The 22,033-nt window shown below is 46.5% G+C and overlaps 1 protein-coding gene and 1 long non-coding RNA gene across 3 annotated transcripts; one reads left to right on the top strand and one right to left on the bottom strand.

The window, feature by feature from the left end:
* Positions 1-1,694: 1,694 nt before the first annotated feature.
* On the bottom strand, positions 1,695-18,867 carry TMEM50A (transmembrane protein 50A). Of its 2 annotated transcripts, XM_075603734.1 has the most exons (7): positions 18,713-18,867; positions 15,567-15,670; positions 13,779-13,891; positions 13,144-13,211; positions 11,199-11,294; positions 4,748-4,808; positions 1,695-2,002 (listed from the first exon to the last, which is right to left on the bottom strand). In XM_075603734.1, the coding sequence occupies exons 2-7, from the start codon at positions 15,657-15,659 to the stop codon at positions 1,957-1,959; spliced, it is 477 nt and encodes a 158-aa protein (XP_075459849.1). In that variant the 5' UTR covers positions 15,660-15,670; positions 18,713-18,867; the 3' UTR covers positions 1,695-1,956. The 2 variants fall into 2 exon arrangements, with proteins under 2 accessions (XP_075459849.1, XP_075459850.1); XM_075603735.1 differs by lacking the exon at positions 4,748-4,808.
* Positions 18,868-19,010: 143 nt separating this feature from the next.
* On the top strand, positions 19,011-21,491 carry LOC142496412 (uncharacterized). The gene is made up of 2 exons (XR_012801980.1): positions 19,011-19,751; positions 21,408-21,491. It is a non-coding gene; the product is annotated as an uncharacterized LOC142496412 (long non-coding RNA).
* The last annotated feature ends 542 nt before the right edge of the window (positions 21,492-22,033 follow it).

Genomic DNA, 22,033 nt, shown 5'->3' with positions numbered 1-22,033 from the left:
AACCACTGTGGTTATGCGCTTGCGCAATACCCAAGAGCGGGCAGATCCATCACAGCAATGGAGGTTACTCACGGGGCAGGAAAGCATCGGCGTCAGCGCGTGCTCGCATCACGAGAACCACCACGCCAATCCCGTCCAATCACCACGAGCCAGCGTGGTTTCAATAATTTTCCCAGAATTGCACAATTCACTATTATTACATGGTAATAATAAGCACATGGCACTTGGTATTTTCAAGACTTATTTAGATTTGATGTAGGTTGCGACACCTTTGAATTCTGTATCCTTGAAATTCTAATGTACAGAGCTTGGGTCAGCCTGGCTGCATTTCATTAGAGCATTGGCCAAAAAATTAGATTAATGTAGCAATAGTGTGAATACAAAATATTCTTGACGTTACCCAAAATCCTGCAATTCACACACTTGATCAATATTTGAAATTTTACCTTAAAGCTGCAGACCAAGCAATATCATGTGTTTTTTTTAAATATAAATCAGTTCTGTACTATAAAAAATATACTTGTAGCATTTTGTTTAAATAACAACTCTGAATGACATTTTTAATGTAATTTAATAAGAATTTGTGTTTCTATAGCAATCATTTACAAAGTCACATCCCCTTCCTCTTCTGAAACATGCTCTGGCACACCCCTTTTTGAGCCCTGCCCTCTCTCTAGCAGTACACCAATTGTATCTAGTGACAGCTATTTAGTGAACCCCCGAGCCGAATCTTCGCTGATCGATCACAGGAGAACGGATCGGTCCGCAACTTGGCTAATTATTTATCATGTGGATTGTATTGATGCACATATTAAAGGGGGGGACATTTTAAATAAAACGGCAGCTTGGACTCGCTGCTTTAAGTGTGAAACTATGTTTTACTGCAGTTTTCACCTATTTCCATCTTACAATAAGTGCATGAAAATATTTATTTATTTTTATTGGTGCAACATTGTAGTAAAACTGATCAACAACTTATTCTATTGGCATATCTGTGTGTGTTTTTTATTTAGTAGAAAAGCAGGATTTTTAATAGCCACAAAACATTTATTTTCTAAGCTATAATTGAACACCACAATCTAAAAGACGGATTCATCCTTTGTTTCGGTACTGGCCACATATCAGTCGAGTTAACAATTTTAAGGTTATAAGAATTGGTGTTTGAATTTATCAATTAAAGTGAATATTTTACTTTTTTATGTCCTGTGAAAAAATGATTACTTGCATCTTTCTACTGGGTCCTGTGAAATCCCTGCTTGTGGAGGACATTTCTGTCCTGCACATGTATCTATTTGGCCAACGATCATTTTTTTTTTTAAGATGACAAAATAAAATGATAATTGTCTCTTTCACATGAAAGTTCTAGGATCCACAAGCCACGGTTAAACAATATTACACATCGGATTTGGTTTCTTTTCAAGTGGCAAATCACTAACATTTAAGCCAGGGGGTTTCTCAAGACCCCTCCCCCAACAGGTCAGGTTCAGGATATCCCAGCTTCAGCACAGGTGAAAATCATGGGGGGGGGGGGACCCCTGATTTAACCCATTAAATATTTATCTGCCATTAGTTTATATTGGTCCTAAGTGGGACTTAGTTTAATTATATAATATACCATATGATGTTTAATAAGTCCACATATATAGTTTAACAGCACACATTATATTTTCAATACAAAAACATTGAGAACACAATTAACAACAACTATTACAACTGCCTTTATTCAATGTTTCATTTCTCTGACAAATATCCACAAGTATAGAAACAAGAAAACATAGATCGTTTTAAACAAAAGTGCAAAAGCCAGTATTAAATGGGACTCCTAACACTGCCGGTAGATATATATATATTCATCCACTGCCACGGAAGTCTGACAAAAGAGCTCTGGTTATCGAAAAGTTTGAATACATTATTGTTAGAAATGTGCATTAGAAAAGATGCAGGAAGATGCTTTATTTACTGCCATAAATCTTCCGTGCGGCCAAATTTGAAAACGAGACCCCTGTGAAAAAAAGAACATATATTAAAAGGAGTTATTAAAGGGTTTTATATGAAGATGATCCCCGTTAGATCTGATGTACTACAGCAGTAGAACAGGCGGTAGCCAAATATATACTACTAGCTAAAAGTACCCGGTGTTGCTTGGGGATTCTAAGAAACCAATCTCATCCCTTCTCCTCCTCCTCCTCCTCTAACCCCCTCTCTCCTTCCACTCATCTCTCTCCCTCCCTCCCATCACTTTCCCTTAATACCTTATGGTGTCCTCAATTCCACCTCTCACCTTCTCTAGCATTATTACGTTTTCCTCCTGTGCCAACAGACCTCCTCTTTTTTTCCATCTGCTTTCTGTGTAACCTTTATAGGCATTTGACTCTCTGCCACCAGGCTATGTGCATTATGATGTCACCAGTATGATGTCACATGCCAGATACAACACCCCCCAGTAGCCGACTTACTCATTAAGGAAATTCTAATAACCTCATAAAATTTAAAATGTGATACTGTACTTTTGTAACAGACAAAAACGATATCTTAAGAGGTGTCCAAATGCATAGCAGACAGACCACTTTCCAAAATATATAGTAGATACGATCATAACCCAAATTACAGGCATATGTTTGAATGTGATAACCGGTTTTTTTTGTCTTTATGGCAAAACGGGTTGTAGTGTGTTTTTAATAAGGTATGAGGACCCGTTTCAATATTCTGTGAAGCGTCTTCCCCGTGCTAGAGAGAATGTTAGGCCAATATAGGTGAATGGAGTTGATCTCTTCATGGACATGGAAAATGTCTTCACAGCTTATGAAGTAAAACGCGGTGACGTTACTTATTCGTTCTGGTGACGGTTTTCGTCCTGTCCATTTGAAGGAAGCGGATTTGTTTTTCCAGCACACGGAAGACTTTTTCACGGCATATTGCACAAGGACCCAAGAGTATTACATACACCGGAGGAGCTAAGCAGAATGACGTTTTAGTTCGATAATGTTAGTGTCATAAACATTGCAGAGAGGCGAAACCACAATGGAATTCCCTTCTAATCCTTCTGGCTTGTGAACTATGCAAACCTGGCCCATTTTAACCAGTAAGATGCACAGGGGGACATGTTTCTGTTGTACCAGAAGAAACTAGAGTAAAATAATATTTGCAGGGTTTGAAATGTTTGGACAATGTGACTGCTATCTTTTGTAGCATCTTTTATAGTGCAGTGAATACTGCAGCCAACATAAAGGAAGCACACAGACAACTGCTAGACATGATATACGCTAAAGGACGACCCAAAGACCCAACTATAGAACATCGAAAGGAATTAGAAATCTTAAATCTATCTGTCCCCAACAACAACAACTGCAGGAATGTATGACAGACACTCCTTCCCCAAGAACTTTCCATGTCCTATTATCTCTGGTATCAAATACAGGACTCATTGAAAACCTCTGGTAACAACCAAGAGCTTTATCCAAGACACCACAGAATTCCTGAGGAAATGGCAGTCTATTAACCAACTACCCCCCAACTCTGCCCTAGCCATCATGGAAGTCCACTTGCTATATACCAACATCCCTCACAAAAACAGTATTGCCGTCAGCCAGATTCCTACAACTAAGCTGTCACAACACACAACAGCCCCAACAGTCACTAAACTCGTATTTATTCTTATAGCAACTTCTCTCTTGGTGACCGACACTTTCTGTAAACAATAGGCACAACCATGTCCACGCAATATACCAATCTCTTTATAGCCAACCTAGAGGAGGACTTTCTGACAGAACATAAAACCCTGATGTACCTCCGATACATCTATGACATATTTATCATCTGGACAAAACACAGATACAGTCTCACAAGGACATCAACAGCTTTCATCCATCTATAAAACTAATCTTGTAAAATTGTACCGCAACAGTTAATGCCTCGCACACCATAATCCCTGTAAAAGTAGATGTTACATTGGAACCATGATTTACAGAAAATTCACAGACCGACAGGTGGTTACATAAAACAATCTTTCACCCCGGACACCAAAATAATCTATAATTTTAAGACAGACACTTCAATACCACAGAATCTGTTCTAACACCAACTCAATGGACAGAAGCCTCAAATCACCTTGTAATGCCTTCATGGAACAAGTCTAGACCGCTTACCAAATACACAGAGACATAGAACAAGTCATTCAGGCCGCAGAGAAAGGTTACTACAGTACAAATTAAAAAGGAAAACAGAACGGATGCCGCTAGTCATAACATACAACCCCATTCTCCCACAACTCAAAGGAATCATCAAATATCTACAACCCATGTTCTCTAGGTAAGGAAGACTGAAAACTATTTTCCCAGAACCCCTCAACGATAGCCTACAAGCAGCCTCCTAACCTCTCCAACAAGCTCATCAGAAAGAGATTGGCCTCTAACCAGAATACAGAAATGTGGGGATACACAGATCGGCAAAAAATAAAATGCCAAACATATAAAGAGAAACCACCGCCACCACCAGGTCTCCAAACAATAAGATCAATATGCAAAGATTATTCACCTGCTAAACCAGCAATACATCAATAACAAGAATGTACCAATTGCTGGAGAAACCAAAAAGGCCCCTTCAGACTAGGGCCAAGAATCAGAGATTCACCATATCAGACACCACCAGCAGAACTCCTGAGGGACAGCACTTATCCCAAGCAGGACACCAACGGTCGGATGTTAACAGTATTCGTTCTCCAAGGAAATGTTACAAATGCGCAGCTTACCCAAAGAAAATAAAAGCGTTCTGAAAAAAGATGGCTATTCCAGGATACACTTCTCTCGCCCCTGTGAAAACAAAAATTATTTACACCGATGTTATAGCTTTCCGTTGTCTGCACTGATCTCTATTGTATTTTGCTATTTTACAGTGTAGAAGGAGTTAATAGTATAGATTTCGGAATGACTGGTCAGTGTGTACAGATGTATTACACCCTACTATGGGACAATAAATGGTTAATATTCCCAGAATATACTTAAACAAGGCTGGTATCTCAATGTGCCATCACCAAGCACTTTATAAAAGACCCGTTATTTATTTTTTGGTAAGGATGCCTATAAAGAATGAAATATCCAGCCGCATGAAAAGAACTAGATTTTATATTTTCAGCGTATGTTAAAAAAAGCCTGTTATAGCAGCAAGACCTATAATCAATTTGAACAAGGTGGGACACCTAGTGGTCTCGGGTAGCAATGGCATCTCTCTGCCCAGGAGTTAGCTGCTTTGCTATGAGAAATGCACATTTCCAGGTCATTCAGACGCTCACAACGTGTGGGTTTAATTGTGTCAAGTGTGCTCCGTTTGTCACAGTATTGTTTATGTGCACGTTTTCAATCATTCAAACGTTAAAAGGGTCAGCCCCGCATACTGTGCAATAAAATGGGGTCAATTATATATAATTAACCCCTTGCCATTCAGGCACTTTAGTGTTCAGAGGCTCTGACTATTTGCGATAAATTGACATTACCTACCACAAGTTAAAAGTGCTCCCTTTTGGTGCAGTGTGGGCCACGTGTGGCACGGCCCTAGCAGCCACAAAAACCATCCAGCACAAGGTTACAATTTCACCTGCATGGTTACACATACGGGCAGACCCGGCGGTATCTCTGTATGTGTCTGGGCAGGAGTGGGCAACTCCAGTCATCAAGGGCCACCAAACAGGCCAGGCATTCAGGATATCCCTGCTTCAGCACAGGTGGCCCAGTCTTCGACGGAAGCGTAAGGTCTCCGGAGCTGAAGCCTGTTCATTTCAGCTCTGTGGACCCCCTGCATCCTGAGATACTTATCTCCTTAGGGGATGCCGGTATCTTAGCTGATGTTTTAAGCCCCCGGTCACATGGGCCAATAGGAAGTTGCATATGACATCACGGCTTCTTATTGGCCCATGTGATGGGACAGCTAAACCTGAGCAGGAGATACCGGCGCCCCCTAAGGAGGTAAGTACCTCAGGAAGCAACCTGGACAGTTAAAGACCATTGGGAGCCATTAACCTCTTTGCTGCCACATCCCAGCAATGACTTCCTTTGCAATCAATTGCTGGCTGATATTAAGCGGTTAGCATGTGCGTCTGCAAAACACTTGCGCCCGAGTGCTGGGTATAGTACGAGTTACACACCATCTGAAGCTGACCTTGGCGTGTATGTGTGCGCTACCACTCAGACTGCCCCAGAGTGCGGTCACTAATGTGTGTATGTGTGCGCTACCACTCAGACTTCCCCAGAGTGCGGTCACTAGTGTGTGTATGTGTGCGCTACCACTCAGACTTCCCCAGAGTGCGGTCACTAATGTGTGTATGTGCGCGCTACCACTCAGACTTCCCCAGAGTGCGGTAACTAATGTGTGTATGTGCGCGCTACCACTCAGACTTCCCCAGAGTGCGGTCACTAATGTGTATGTGTGCGCTACCACTCAGACTTCCCCAGAGTGCGGTCACTAATGTGTGTATGTGCGCGCTACCACTCAGACTTCCCCAGAGTGCGGTCACTAATGTGTATGTGTGCGCTACCACTCAGACTTCCCCAGAGTGCGGTCACTAATGTGTATGTGTGCGCTACCACTCAGACTTCCCCAGAGTGCGGTCACTAATGTGTGTATGTGCGCGCTACCACTCAGACTTCCCCAGAGTGCGGTCACTAGTGTGTGTATGTGTGCGCTACCACTCAGACTTCCCCAGAGTGCGGTCACTAATGTGTGTATGTGTGCGCTACCACTCAGACTTCCCCAGAGTGCGGTCACTAATGTGTGTATGTGTGCGCTACCACTCAGACTTCCCCAGAGTGCGGTCACTAATGTGTGTATGTGTGCGCTACCACTCAGACTTCCCCAGAGTGCGGTCACTAATGTGTGTATGTGTGCGCTACCACTCAGACTTCCCCAGAGTGCGGTCACTAATGTGTGTATGTGTGCGCTACCACTCAGACTTCCCCAGAGTGCGGTCACTAATGTGTGTATGTGTGCGCTACCACTCAGACTTCCCCAGAGTGCGGTCACTAATGTGTGTATGTGTGCACTACCACTCAGACTTCCCCAGAGTGCGGTCACTAATGTGTGTATGTGTGCGCTACCACTCAGACTTCCCCACAGTGCGGTCACTAATGTGTGTATGTGCGCGCTACCACTCAGACTTCCCCAGAGTGCGGTCACTAATGTGTGTATGTGCGCGCTACCACTCAGACTTCCCCAGAGTGCGGTCACTAGTGTGTGTATGTGCGCGCTACCACTCAGACTTCCCCAGAGTGCGGTCACTAATGTGTGTATGTGCGCGCTACCACTCAGACTTCCCCAGAGTGCGGTCACTAATGTGTGTATGTGTGCGCTACCACTCAGACTTCCCCAGAGTGCGGTCACTAATGTGTGTATGTGTGCGCTACCACTCAGACTTCCCCACAGTGCGGTCACTAATGTGTGTATGTGCGCGCTACCACTCAGACTTCCCCAGAGTGCGGTCACTAATGTGTGTATGTGCGCGCTACCACTCAGACTTCCCCAGAGTGCGGTCACTAATGTGTGTATGTGCGCGCTACCACTCAGACTTCCCCAGAGTGCGGTCACTAATGTGTGTATGTGTGCGCTACCACTCAGACTTCCCCAGAGTGCGGTCACTAGTGTGTGTATGTGTGCGCTACCACTCAGACTTCCCCAGAGTGCGGTCACTAATGTGTGTATGTGCGCGCTACCACTCAGACTTCCCCACAGTGCGGTCACTAATGTGTGTATGTGTGCGCTACCACTCAGACTTCCCCAGAGTGCGGTCACTAGTGTGTGTATGTGTGCGCTACCACTCAGACTTCCCCAGAGTGCGGTCACTAATGTGTGTATGTGTGCGCTACCACTCAGACTTCCCCAGAGTGCGGTCACTAATGTGTGTATGTGCGCGCTACCACTCAGACTTCCCCAGAGTGCGGTCACTAATGTGTGTATGTGCGCGCTACCACTCAGACTTCCCCAGAGTGCGGTCACTAATGTGTGTATGTGTGCGCTACCACTCAGACTTCCCCAGAGTGCGGTCACTAATGTGTGTATGTGTGCGCTACCACTCAGACTTCCCCAGAGTGCGGTCACTAATGTGTGTATGTGCGCGCTACCACTCAGACTTCCCCAGAGTGCGGTCACTAGTGTGTGTATGTGTGCGCTACCACTCAGACTTCCCCAGAGTGCGGTCACTAGGGTGTGTATGTGTGCGCTACCACTCAGACTTCCCCAGAGTGCGGTCACTAATGTGTGTATGTGCGCTACCACTCAGACTTCCCCAGAGTGCGGTCACTAATGTGTGTATGTGCGCGCTACCACTCAGACTTCCCCAGAGTGCGGTCACTAATGTGTATGTGTGCGCTACCACTCAGACTTCCCCAGAGTGCGGTCACTAATGTGTGTATGTGTGCGCTACCACTCAGACTTCCCCAGAGTGCGGTCACTAATGTGTGTATGTGCGCGCTACCACTCAGACTTCCCCAGAGTGCGGTCACTAATGTGTGTATGTGCGCGCTACCACTCAGACTTCCCCAGAGTGCGGTCACTAGTGTGTGTATGTGCGCGCTACCACTCAGACTTCCCCAGAGTGCGGTCACTAATGTGTGTATGTGCGCGCTACCACTCAGACTTCCCCAGAGTGCGGTCACTAATGTGTGTATGTGCGCGCTACCACTCAGACTTCCCCAGAGTGCGGTCACTAATGTGTGTATGTGCGCGCTACCACTCAGACTTCCCCAGAGTGCGGTCACTAGTGTGTGTATGTGCGCGCTACCACTCAGACTTCCCCAGAGTGCGGTCACTAATGTGTGTATGTGTGCGCTACCACTCAGACTTCCCCAGAGTGCGGTCACTAGTGTGTGTATGTGCGCGCTACCACTCAGACTTCCCCAGAGTGCGGTCACTAGTGTGTGTATGTGTGCGCTAACACTCAAACTTCCCCAGAGTGCGGTCACTAATGTGTGTATGTGTGCGCTACCACTCAGACTTCCCCAGAGTGCGGTCACTAGTGTGTGTATGTGCGCGCTACCACTCAGACTTCCCCAGAGTGCGGTCACTAATGTGTGTATGTGTGCGCTACCACTCAGACTTCCCCAGAGTGCGGTCACTAATGTGTGTATGTGTGCGCTACCACTCAGACTTCCCCAGAGTGCGGTCACTAATGTGTGTATGTGCGCGCTACCACTCAGACTTCCCCAGAGTGCGGTCACTAATGTGTGTATGTGTGCGCTACCACTCAGACTTCCCCAGAGTGCGGTCACTAATGTGTGTATGTGTGCGCTACCACTCAGACTTCCCCAGAGTGCGGTCACTAATGTGTGTATGTGTGCGCTACCACTCAGACTTCCCCAGAGTGCGGTCACTAATGTGTGTATGTGCGCGCTACCACTCAGACTTCCCCAGAGTGCGGTCACTAATGTGTGTATGTGTGCGCTACCACTCAGACTTCCCCAGAGTGCGGTCACTAGTGTGTGTATGTGTGCGCTACCACTCAGACTTCCCCAGAGTGCGGTCACTAATGTGTGTATGTGCGCGCTACCACTCAGACTTCCCCAGAGTGCGGTCACTAATGTGTATTATTTATTTATAAAATATTTTACCAGGAAGTAATACATTGAGAGTTACCTCTCGTTTTCAAGTATGTCCTGGGCACAGAGTAAAACAAATAATACATGGTTACAAATACAGTTACATAAATGAACAAGGTGTACATTTATATACAAGACATTGCATGCACAGTTAAAGAAAATATATATTATGAGCGTATGAAACAGTTACAGACCAGATTAAAGTGTGAGACAGCCTTAGATTTGAAAGAACTTAAGCTGGTGGTGGATGTGAGAGTCTCTGGTAGGTTGTTCCAGTTTTGGGGTGCACGGAAGGAGAAGGAGGAACGTCCGGATACTTTGTTGAGTCTTGGGACCATGAATAGTCTTTTGGAGTCTGATCTCAGGTGATAGGTACTGCATGTGGTAGGGGTGAGGAGCTTGTTCAGGTAGCTGGGTAGCTTGCCCAGAAAGTATTTGAGGGTGAGACAGGAAAGGTGAACTTTGCGCCTAGACTCTAGTGATGACCAATCTAGTTCTTTGAGCATTTCGCAGTGATGTGTGTTGTAGTTGCATTGGAGAACAAAACGACAAATTGAATTGTAGAGGGTGTCAAGTTTGCTAAGGTGGGTTTGAGGAGTCGAGCCATATACTATGTCTCCATAGTCAATAATTGGCATTAGCATCTGCTGTGCAATACGCTTTCTGACCAGGAGACTTAGGGAGGATTTGTTCCTGTAAAGTACCCCTAGTTTGGCATAGGTCTTGGTTGTCAGGGTATCAATGTGCATCCCGAATGTTAAGTGGGAGTCAAACCATAAGCCCAGGTATTTAAAACTAGTGACAGGTGTTAGGGTGGTGTTAGCGTTGGTTCTAATCAGGAGCTCAGTCACTGGAAGCTTTACAAATTTAGTCTTGGTCCCAAATACCATTGTTACCACTCAGACTTCCCCAGAGTGCGGTCACTAATGTGTGTATGTGCGCGCTACCACTCAGACTTCCCCAGAGTGCGGTCACTAGTGTGTGTATGTGTATGTGTGCGCTACCACTCAGACTTCCCCAGAGTGCGGTCACTAATGTGTATGTGTGCGCTACCACTCAGACTTCCCCAGAGTGCGGTCACTAATGTGTGTATGTGCGCGCTACCACTCAGACTTCCCCAGAGTGCGGTCACTAATGTGTGTATGTGCGCGCTACCACTCAGACTTCCCCACAGTGCGGTCACTAATGTGTGTATGTGTGCGCTACCACTCAGACTTCCCCACAGTGCGGTCACTAATGTGTGTATGTGTGCGCTACCACTCAGACTTCCCCAGAGTGCGGTCACTAATGTGTGTATGTGCGCGCTACCACTCAGACTTCCCCAGAGTGCGGTCACTAATGTGTGTATGTGCGCGCTACCACTCAGACTTCCCCACAGTGCGGTCACTAATGTGTGTATGTGTGCGCTACCACTCAGACTTCCCCACAGTGCGGTCACTAATGTGTGTATGTGTGCGCTACCACTCAGACTTCCCCAGAGTGCGGTCACTAATGTGTGTATGTGCGCGCTACCACTCAGACTTCCCCAGAGTGCGGTCACTAATGTGTGTATGTGTGCGCTACCACTCAGACTTCCCCAGAGTGCGGTCACTAATGTGCGTATGACACAAGATTTCCTACCTTCTGCTGCTACATAACCGCCAAAGAGAATCCACATTGATGCAATCAGAGAACCGAAAGCCAACATAAATCCAATGAACAGCCAAATGCGGGCACCTGAAAAGGGAAATATACAGGTGCACGGTGTCATATATACACATTACTCCGGGGGGGCGCAAACTGGGGGGCACGAGATTTGCTCTGGGGGGGGCACGGCGGTTACAGAAGCCCCGCGCTTTCCCCGAAGGCATTTAAATAAAATGCCGGGGATGGCGCGAGGCCTCGGTAACTTTACTTACTTTTACTCAGCGGTGCGCAAAGTGGGGCGCGTGGGATTTTTTTGGGGTGGCGCGGGCGGTTGCAGAGGCTCGCGCTCTTCTCCGAGGCATTTTAATTAAATGCCGGGGGATCGCGTGAGGCCTCTGCAACTCCCTTACCGGGGTTCCGACGCGTTGCTGGGACGCGTCGCGATGGCAACGTGGCGTCAAATTACTCCGCTGTGTCATGCGGAGTGACGTCACACTTCCGTCTCCATGGCAACTGGGTCACGTGACCCAGCGGGGTAATTTGATTACGCCAAACCAGGTAGGGGGGCGCGCGAACAGGCAGGGGAGCGCAGCTCCAAAAGTTTGCACTCCCCTGCCTTAACTTTCCAGTGATGCGTCGCCATGGCAACCCGAGCGCGGGGGTCACGTGATGTCACGTTGCCATGGCGCCGTCATTTTACGCCGGAGCGGGAAGGGGGGGTAAGCAGGCTGGAGGGCGCAGGGCTTGCAGACCCCTGCATTACTCCATTACCATTAACTCTGCAATCTCAGCGTAAGATCTTTGCAATCATAAAACGAAGCTAAGTACGAGAGGGTGAGGACTTGTGTCTGAATATCATGTGTAAGGTGGCACGTTGCACTGAAACCATCGATGCTTTTTCACATGATTAAAAGTCATATTGACTAGGCCTTGGCCTTGGTGACGAGAAACTTGCATCCCTTTTTCTTTTCTGTACCCCCTCCCCCCTGTTCATTGTTACATTGTCATAGCGGAGACTTCAATACAAGGAGAGGATAAAAATAAAAATGCAGCAGCTTCCCTTCAAGTAAATGGACGTTAACTATGCGGCTGGAGCAATCTCCACGCTATCCAACACCCCCCAACATCCACACCCCCAAACGTTCATGGGATCAGCCGTGCGGCTGGAGCAATCTCCACGCTATCCAACACCCCCCAACATCCACACCCCCAAACGTTCATGGGATCAGCCGTGCGGCTGGAGCAATCTCCACGCTATCCAACACCCCCCAACATCCACACTCCCAAACGTTCATGGGATCAGCCGTGCGGCTGGAGCAATCTCCACGCTATCCAACACCCCCCAACATCCACACCCCCAAACGTTCATGGGATCAGCCGTGCGGCTGGAGCAATCTCCACGCTTTCCAACACCCCCCAACATCCACACCCCCAAACGTTAGTGGGATCAGCTATGCGGTTGCAGCAATCTCCACGCTATCCAACACCACCCAACAACCACACCCCCAAACGTTAGTGGGATCAGCTGTGCGTCTGGACCAACACCCATACTCCCAAACACCCATACCACTGAACCCTAATGGGATCATCTGTGTTTCAGGACCATATTCTATCCTGATGTATACTCTGCAGCCACTACCTTTTGTTCCACCATTGCCCCTTTTTGCCTCTAGAGTGTAAGCTCTCAGAACCAGCTCCCTCATTACCTCTCTTTCGGTTTGCGCTTGTTTGTTCTTATTTGGCCTGTCATTCTGTTGATATAATTTACATAACGCTGTACCCTATTGTACCGCGCTGCGGCATATGTTGGCACTTTACAATTAAACGATAATAATAACAACACTTTAACCTGAACTTGTGGTAACCCGGGGTGTCTTTTTTTGGAAGGAGCGAGCCCTAAAATCCGATGATGAGAGGCCGGCAAAACTCCAGCTCTTACCAATCTGCCCTATGCATCCTTCGCTGTAACCGTCACCGCGGACCTGCCCGTTCGACACCGCGTTTATCCTGGGAACAAGATTAGTGACACCGTTATCTGACAGCCAAGTCACGGTGCCAGATTACTAAGGGATTTACGGAGTGGGGACATTTCAAACTGGTGACATTAAAAGGGGCAGCTAGTGACGTTCCCAGACTTCAAGGAAACTTATAGGAGATTAAGATACAACATTTGTCCCCTTTGTAGTCTGCATGGAAAAACAGCCCTGTGCTGCCGATTGGAGAAAGTGAGACGAAACAGCAGGATTTGCCACGGGAACAATCATTTTTTAAAATAAAGATTTAATTAAAATAAAAGCAGCGAGTAAAAAATATAAAAATCAGGTGGGTGACCTGCTTTTAAGGGCAACACATGCAGCTCACTTTAAAATAGGCCGTATTGGTGGGAACTGCACATTTAATGTGTAAGATTGTGCGCTTGTCCTGTGACATATGTTGCGCATGCGTAATCGCCACTTGCCGGCCACGCATGCTGCAGCTAACGGAAATGCGAACCCTCGGAGAGTCAGGATGACATGCGCACATGGAAGAGTTATGCCACAAAGTTATATTACAGCTCGTTTACATGTCACTTACATTAAAAATGCGACGGTGGCTATGACCCCACACGCGTGGTAAGAGTGGTTCAGCGATTCTCCGCTGGGATATTTAACGGCGGCATCTATGATGATCCACCAACCTGTGAAGAACTGTGCAAGCACCAAACTTAGACTACGTAACAACAGTGTCCTGTCATGGGGAGAGGGGGGGGGGAAGGGGGGGAAGTCATCCAACTCTTAGTTTTCAGGGCAATGTATTCCAGTTCTGGTTTTCTTTAACTCTTAGCCAAAAGCCACCCTGGATTTGTAGTGCTGTTTATCTATCAGCGTACTGGGCTGTAGATGCAATTTAGCCAAGAGATGTCATTGGAGTTAGCTGACAGGTATGTACTGCAGCATGTCAGAATGAGCATTGCAAAAGGTTGTGTATCCTTGTACAATCCATATAGTACACATAGAAAAGTGCAGGGAAGCGGTTTGGGGCGAGGAGGATCCTGCATGTGCAGCCAACACAGCACAAGACAAAAAATTATACAATGTGCAGGTCTCCTCTAGGGCAGAGATACAACGTGGAGCTCCACTCACACGTGCATAACGCAGCTCTCCATTTAATGTGGCAGCCAAGAACAATGGAAAGGCAACGTTTCAGATCCCATATGGGAGCTGAAACGTTGTCCTTCTTAGATGAGACCTGTACTTTGAAGAAATTGTTTGTCCTTGTACAATCCACACACCACATGTGTGTGCGAGTAGAAAGCCGGGGCGATTGACAGCTCTGCCTACTGCAAAGCTTACATCGCATGCACACACACACCCATCGCATGCACACGCACCCCCATCGCATGCACACACACCCCCATTGCATGCACACGCACCCCCATTGCATGCACACGCACCCCCATCGCATGCACACACGCACCCCCATCGCATGCGCACACGCACTCCCATCGCATGCACACGCACCCCCATCGCATGCACACGCACCCCCATCGCATGCACACCCCCCCCATCGCATGCACACCCCCCCCATCGCATGCACACGCACCCCCATCGCATGCACACCCCCCCCCATCGCATGCACACCCCCCCCATCGCATGCACACACCCACCCCCATCGCATGCACACACCCACCCCCATCGCATGCACACACCCACCCCCATCGCATGCACACACCCACCCCCATCGCATGCACCCACCCACCCCCATCGCATGCACACACCCACCCCCATCGCATGCACACACCCACCCCCATCGCATGCACACACCCACCCCCATCGCATGCACACACCCACCCCCATCGCATGCACACACCCACCCCCATCGCATGCACACACCCACCCCCATCGCATGCACACACCCACCCCCATCGCATGCACCCACCCACCCCCATCGCATGCACACCCCCACCCCCATCGCATGCACACACCCACCCCCATCGCATGCACACACCCACCCCCATCGCATGCACACACCCACCCCCATCGCATGCACACACCCACCCCCATCGCAGGCAGATTAGTCAAATTCTGCTCTCTGAAGTCGCGACACAACCTGGAGAGCAAAGCTCCGACTGTCCTCTCTCACACAGTGGCAGTCTCATGCGTAGAAAGGCTAATTTGAATGAGCGCCACAGAGAGATTTAAGCATGTAAGACGCCCTTGTAGGTGTAAACGCCACCTGTGTGTATATTGAATTTTTTTTTTAAATCACACACACTTAAGGTTGTAACATTGCACGTCAGCAATGTATAGCGCAGTGCCGGCGTTATAGCTATAATACATATAATAACCATCCCACAAGATAGTAGATTAATAGAAGACTCACTAGAACGCCAGCTGCAACAGACGCAATCGTGTTCCTCTTCTCTCCCCAGTCGATGCACTCTGAGCATCTCATCCCATCAAGAAACCCAGACATCGTGCGGAGATCTGAAGACAAAAGCAAATATGGGAGACAGGAGATAAAATAACACTTTGGTTACTCTTAACCCGCATTAAACCAATGACCCAGATATTCTTAAAGGTGCAGTCCCTACTGGGAGCAACGTGTACTAATGGCAGTGACATGTTTAAAGGGTGATATCTCGGTGCCTTTCACCCAAACCTGACACCAGTATTTTTTTTTAAATAATTTGCAAAATAAGGCTGGGGCCACGGTGCCTTCGCCCATGCGGAGGCCGGTCAGTGAGCGGGCGCCTACCTGGCCACGGTGGACGGTCATCGGGGGCGTGCCTAGGGGCCTCATGGAGCTGGTTCGCCCTCATTGGGCGAACCGCTCACGTGACCGGCCTGTCGTGCCAAGAAATCAGTTTGAACTGATTTCTCGCACAGCGCGCGCCCCCTCCCGCTTCCACGTGCGCGCAGGCTGCATGGCAGCGATCACTGGCAGTCTGATCGCTCAGCATGCGGATGCGTCCGCACGGTCCGCGGTACCATGGCCCCAGCCTTATTATGTAAACGCGCTGAGCGGAGACTTGGGAGGGGGTTTGATGTCCCCTGGCTGCTCCCTTCTGTCTGATGTCACTATGTGTTTAACAACACTTTGCATAGACCCCCTACCCCATAATAAAATATTAAACATGTCACTGACATACCACTTTGGTCCTACATGAGACTGATTCTTCAAAGGCAGTGGATCTAAAACACAAACTATTGACACCATGCAACTATATTTTATACACTGCTCTATATACTAAAATATAAAGGCCCAAGTTGACTAAGCTGTCTTCTGCCGCTAAAAGTCACCCCACGGCCTATTGAATAGAATGGACTACAAGGTGTCTTCAAAAGCCACAAAAAAAGTGTCCTTGTGCCAGAAGACCAATGATAAATCCTAACTAAACCCCAAACGTTAACACTGAAACTAAATGAACAAATTAATGTAAAAAAATTAAAATCAAAGCATACGGTGTGATCCACAAAAAAATAATACTGCAAGATGGCATATGAATGGTGTTTTGGATAACACCTTGTGTGTTTCTAACCTAAACCCAAGATAAAACCCTTCTAATATACAATATTCAGAAGACCAAATCCAGTTACACCAATGAGATATTAAAACTTACATGAGAAAAATCAGAGTAATACTTTCATATTTTTATTTATTGTAATAGTCGGTTGGCGTGTCTGGATTCCCCCCCCCATATTCCCAATGAGGGAAGCGATGCACATTCCGAGTGAGTAAAGAAACGAGCCCTTCCCGCCGGCAGAGAAGGGGTTAATACAAACCCAGGAAACAATGATGCTCAGTTGTTGTGTTTTTACCCAGCTGAGGAGTCACGTGACGCTACAGAATAACACATGACTTTGCTGTGCGTGAACAGAGCATTCAAACCATGTTACAATCAACCAACGCAGGGGTGCTTAACTCCAGTCCTCAAGAGCCACCGACAGGTCGGGTTTTCATGATATCCCTACTTTAGCACAGCCACTGATTGAGCCACCTGTGCTGAAGCAGAGATATCCTTAAAATATAACCTGGTGGTGGCCCATTGGAGTTGGCCACCCCCGACTAACTGAAAGCTCTTAGATGTAACATACTGCCACGTTGCGGGACACAAAGGACCGTTCTGCTCTAGGGTTGATGTCTGGCATTTACACCCTGCATCAGTTCCCCCAGTGGGTATGCATGGAGTGGCTAGAAGATGAGCTATATTAGACTCGATCATATTAAATCTGATTGTAAGCTCTTTTGTGTAGGGATGTTTACTACCATTATTTGGATGTGTCCATTACTGGGGAAAGCAATGGCACTATACACATTGATACACATATATATTATATTGGGCTGTATGGGGTTCAATATGGTGAGTCACAAAAATATTTACCAATGCAATTGGCTTCCTTATAACCTGTAATAAAAGAGTCTGTCTGTCAGAGGCAGAGCGCCAGGACCATGCAACCCAGACACCTGACATTTTGCAGGCATACTAAGGGGACCCTAGGGGTGTGCACCAGGGGGTTGTTTTTATTTATACATGTTAATTCTAGGAGTCATTAACATTCATCTGACAAAGTCAGTCAGTGGGTGTTGTACCTGGTTGGCTAAGAACCCTCCAAAGATTTTGTTTACCATGGAAAAGTTAAAAATATATATTTATACCTGTCCGATAACTATTTTTAAGTGTAAATCAGACACAATTCACCTAAAAAACTGACCCTTTAAATTCTACATCAAAATTCTCTGCCTAGTCTGATTTGGCAAACATGGTATCTCGCAGTCCTTACCATCTATAAAACCAAACCGGCAAAGTATATATGCTACGCTTCAAAGCTGGGAAGGAAGTGATCCAGCGTGATCAAGACAATAACAGAAGTATTAATATTATTTGAATGAAAAACCATTAAGGACTTATATTGGGCTGCGAAAGCTTTAGAATAATGGCACATTTTAAGCCGGAGTTGTTTCAATGCATTGCTGGCAGCGGAGTTAAGACATCTGCAAGCTATGAAAAGGTTCAACAGTACATAATTGTATATAACAGTATACAGTACCATATTATACGTGTATCAGTGTCAAAGTATGGTATATGCAATAGTTAATCTGTGGATTTCCAGAGGGTGTGTATACATAAATAAAACAAATAGCCGTGTTAATCCAATTGCAATAGTGCAGAATAAATGCATATAAATGTGTATACAAACATACATATAGCAATATTATATTTTAGATTGTAAGCTATTTAGACCAGGGCCATCCTTACATCCATTACAATGATGTCATCTTATTGTTATTGATGTATCGATGTACCTGTATTTAAACACATTGCATTGCAATGACATAGCAGCAGGGAGACAGATTAAATACCCCCTGATATCTCAGCAAGCAAGCAACCTACCCCCCCCCCCCCCCCCATATGTAGCTATTATCAATAGTTTAAGTTATTTGGTGCAGATGGAGTTTAGAGCCACATTGTGTTATAGTTACAATAAGCTACACAAACAATACATGATGAAGAATCAGGGACAAACCTTGCAGCTCTGGCCTCTTAATAAACAATCCCTACAGCTCCAGTGACGCAGCCACAATGTGATCACTTCTCACCAGAGAAATCCCTACAGAGAATAGAGGGCTGGCTCTGTAAGCAGAGGAGATTTGAAGTCAACGGGCGGCCATTTTGGTAAAGGTAAGAAACAGGAAGTAGCGCGTTACTATGCCCCAGGTGTACAGCGCGGGCGGCCATCTTGGTAAGGGAAAGAAACAGGAAGTAATGCGTTATGCCCAAGGTGTACAGCGCGGGCGGCCATCTTGGTAAAGGGAAGAAAGCAGGATGGGGTTGATGCAATGCAAGCAACAAAGGCAGTTTGAGGCCATCTTTATGCAAGCAACAAAGGCAGTTTGAGGCCATCTTTGTAGGGGAAATAGGAGGTGTTAAATTCATTCTGAGTTGTCACGTGGAGCATGACCATCTTGGTAACGGCATGCATAAAAAAAAAGTGGTGCATCCAGTGTTTTCTGCACAAAGGGAACAAAAGGGGGTTATTGTTTTATTGACAAAAGTCTCCTAGCTGCTAATCTGGTGCAAAAGATTATCAAAGAAAATACCACATTGATTCCAAAGCGATACATTTGATGCAGTTAATTTGCAGCCGGTAGATTTTGATAAATGAGCCCAAAACAATTTCCCCCCAGAATGGCTGTGTAGGTTTATACGATTACACAGCTAGCCTAATGTGGGATCAATAACAGTCACAATGTTGACATTTAAAAATGAGGCAGTTGACACCTTTTTATACCAGCGCACATCCCTGTTTAATCTATGTTAATGTTAGTAGCTCCAATTTATAATTATGACCCGAATTTAAGCCCACAAAGCTTGGTTTCTGAATATTGCATAGGTGTAGCCTAAAGCTGTTCTTTGTCCATTCTGCACGTCTCTTAACCTTTGTCTTCTTCTGTCCTTCAGACAGAGGAGACAGAGGAGGTGTTGGGCTTAGGTGCTGTAAACCGTAGAACCCCAGAGAAACATTTCAAGGCAACAAATGCTTGGGGAGAAAAGAGGGGAGCAAGGTGCGTGATCCCATTACTGCAGGGAAAGTAACATGAGTCAAATGCCATTTTTGTATTGGGACAGAGCTACAGATAAACAAGAGCATAGAATACTCCTATAGGGTATACATATTATTAATTACCCCAAAAGACTAGTTTGTTGGTTTTAAGAAAGACCCTTAAACAAATCACTGGCAGAGGGGCCGGCCATGACTCTCTGGTGGTTGACTTGCTTGAGATAACCTATGGAACCTAACTTTCCTAGCAGTGCCGCCTTTGGAGTGTTTAAGAGGTTCCAAACCATGACAGTTCACCTTATTTTGGTACATCAATTTATCCTTCCAAGTTTGGTCATTCTGGGTTTGGCAGATTAGGTGTGCGTAATCACACACACACACACACACACACACACACACACACACACACACACACACACACACACACACACACACACACACACACACACACACACACACACACACACACACACACACACACACACACACACACACACACATTCTTAAATATAAATATATATATATAGATTGAGTCTGTTATGCTTTATAAAAATAATATATACTGTATATCTGATAATGTACTGGCTTTGCAGGGAAATGTATTTCCTGCCCTGAAGAGTTCACAATCGATGCCTGAGGCATTGGGAGATTGGGTGACTTGCTCAAAGCTACTAGGAGCGGACACTGGGTTTCGAACCAGGTTACTACTAAGTTAGCAGCAGCAGAGTTGGAGAGATTCAGGGCACGCAATGTCCGGGCAGTCCTCAAATAGGAACCATATGAAAAGACAGGGAGGACTACCCTGTCATTTTCTTAACCACTCACCTATGCTTCAATAAAGCCTTTTCTATTTTCCATACCCGGGTACCCTGTCTTTTCATGTGGTTCCTGTTTGAGGACTGCCCGGACATTGTTTGAGTGCCCTGAATCTCTCCAACTCTGCTGCTGCTGCTGCTGCTCCTCTGACTTCGGCAGCACCACAGGGGGGGATTAGGTGTTTGTGTACTGTGGATGTGCGGTCTCTACATCTTTCAAGCCAGCGGGACAAGAAGGTCAACCAGGAAACAAACTGGGAGGCAAGAGGGCTTTTCCTTACCTCCACTATCCTGTGTTTAGCCCCCTGAAGCTATCCCAGTCTGTCTGGCAGCTGTGAGAGCTGCTTCGCTGTCAATAGGAGTTCGGTTGCTATACCGCTGATATCTCCAAGACCCGCTACTGCTCCCCTTCACATCTTGCTCACGCCCCCCCCCCCCCCCCCCCCAACCGGGCATACTGATTTACAACCCCAATAGACGCTCACCAGAGCGCACAACAATTGGACTCTATCTATTACTAAGTTAGGTCCCCGATATAGTAGGTGCGCATGACGGAGCGCATGGCGTCGTGCGCGCCTGCTGCAGAGGTGATCCCTGGCCTGTGGGATCTGGAGGAGACGCAACGGGGAGGCCTGCCTGTGACGTCACGTGAGTGATTGGCTCTATGGCCGTCCTCATTAAGTTTCGGCCTTTTGTTTGCAGCACGCGCCCGTCGCGCAGACTATGGACGCGGCCTTACTCTGTGATCTAACAGCACCAAACGTTTGGCCCACTGCTCCCTCTCGCATCCTCTGCACCTGGGAAACACAGTAACAGCTCATATTTTTCCTTCTTTTCTTCTATAGGGAAGTTAAAAAGGAGAAAGATCCCCAGTTAACATGCGGGCCCCATCGACCAAAGTGGGCAGTATTGGGAGAAGGAGCGGCTCAGTGAGTATAGACGCTGACTGGCACCGAGTCTGAAGCAGGGGAGCCTGGTTGAATTCCTGATGTCGGCTCCTTGTGACCTTGGGCAAGTCACTTTATCTCCCTGTGCCCCAGGCACCAAAAACATAGATTGCAAGCTCCACGGGGCAGGGACCTGTGCCTGCAAAATGTCTCTGTAAAGCGCTGCGTACAACTAGCAGCGCTATACAAGAACATAATATTATTATTATTGCTAGAGAACACCCCAGAGAAAAATCCCCTTTAATTAAAAGAAAGAAGTGGGTGCTTTAATATCTCATAATACATTGGCCAGCTAAGGAAATCATTTCGGAAGCAGAAGGGTAAAAGCAATAACCCAGTCAGAACAGATAGTACAATATAGCTGAAAGAATAAGAGAGACAGGGACCCCCGGAAATATGAGGCAGAAGAGGAAGTCCTAATGCTAGATAATACTTTGTACATATATTTCTAGATAATGTAGTAGAAATAGCTGCATGCTCGTTAACTAGTTCATTAGGAATAAAATGATTTAGATCAGCACGTT

Source organism: Ascaphus truei, chromosome 6 (genome assembly GCF_040206685.1).
Source record: "Ascaphus truei isolate aAscTru1 chromosome 6, aAscTru1.hap1, whole genome shotgun sequence".
Taxonomy (NCBI): domain Eukaryota; kingdom Metazoa; phylum Chordata; class Amphibia; order Anura; family Ascaphidae; genus Ascaphus; species Ascaphus truei.
The sequence above is the reverse complement of the archived record's forward strand: the minus strand, read 5'-3'. Positions and strand labels throughout refer to the sequence as shown.

Excerpts from the sequence above, each read along its gene's own strand:
- TMEM50A (XM_075603734.1), bottom strand. The coding sequence starts at position 15,659 with ATGTCTGGGTTTCTTGATGGGATGAGATGCTCAGAGTGCATCGACTGG. Across the intron at positions 13,892-15,566 it reads CTGTTGCAGCTGGCGTTCTA|TTCTTCACAGGTTGGTGGAT; the intron begins GTGAGTCTTCTA and ends GTGCTTGCACAG. Across the intron at positions 13,212-13,778 it reads GCCACCGTCGCATTTTTAAT|GATAAACGCGGTGTCGAACG; the intron begins GTAAGTGACATG and ends TCTTGTTCCCAG.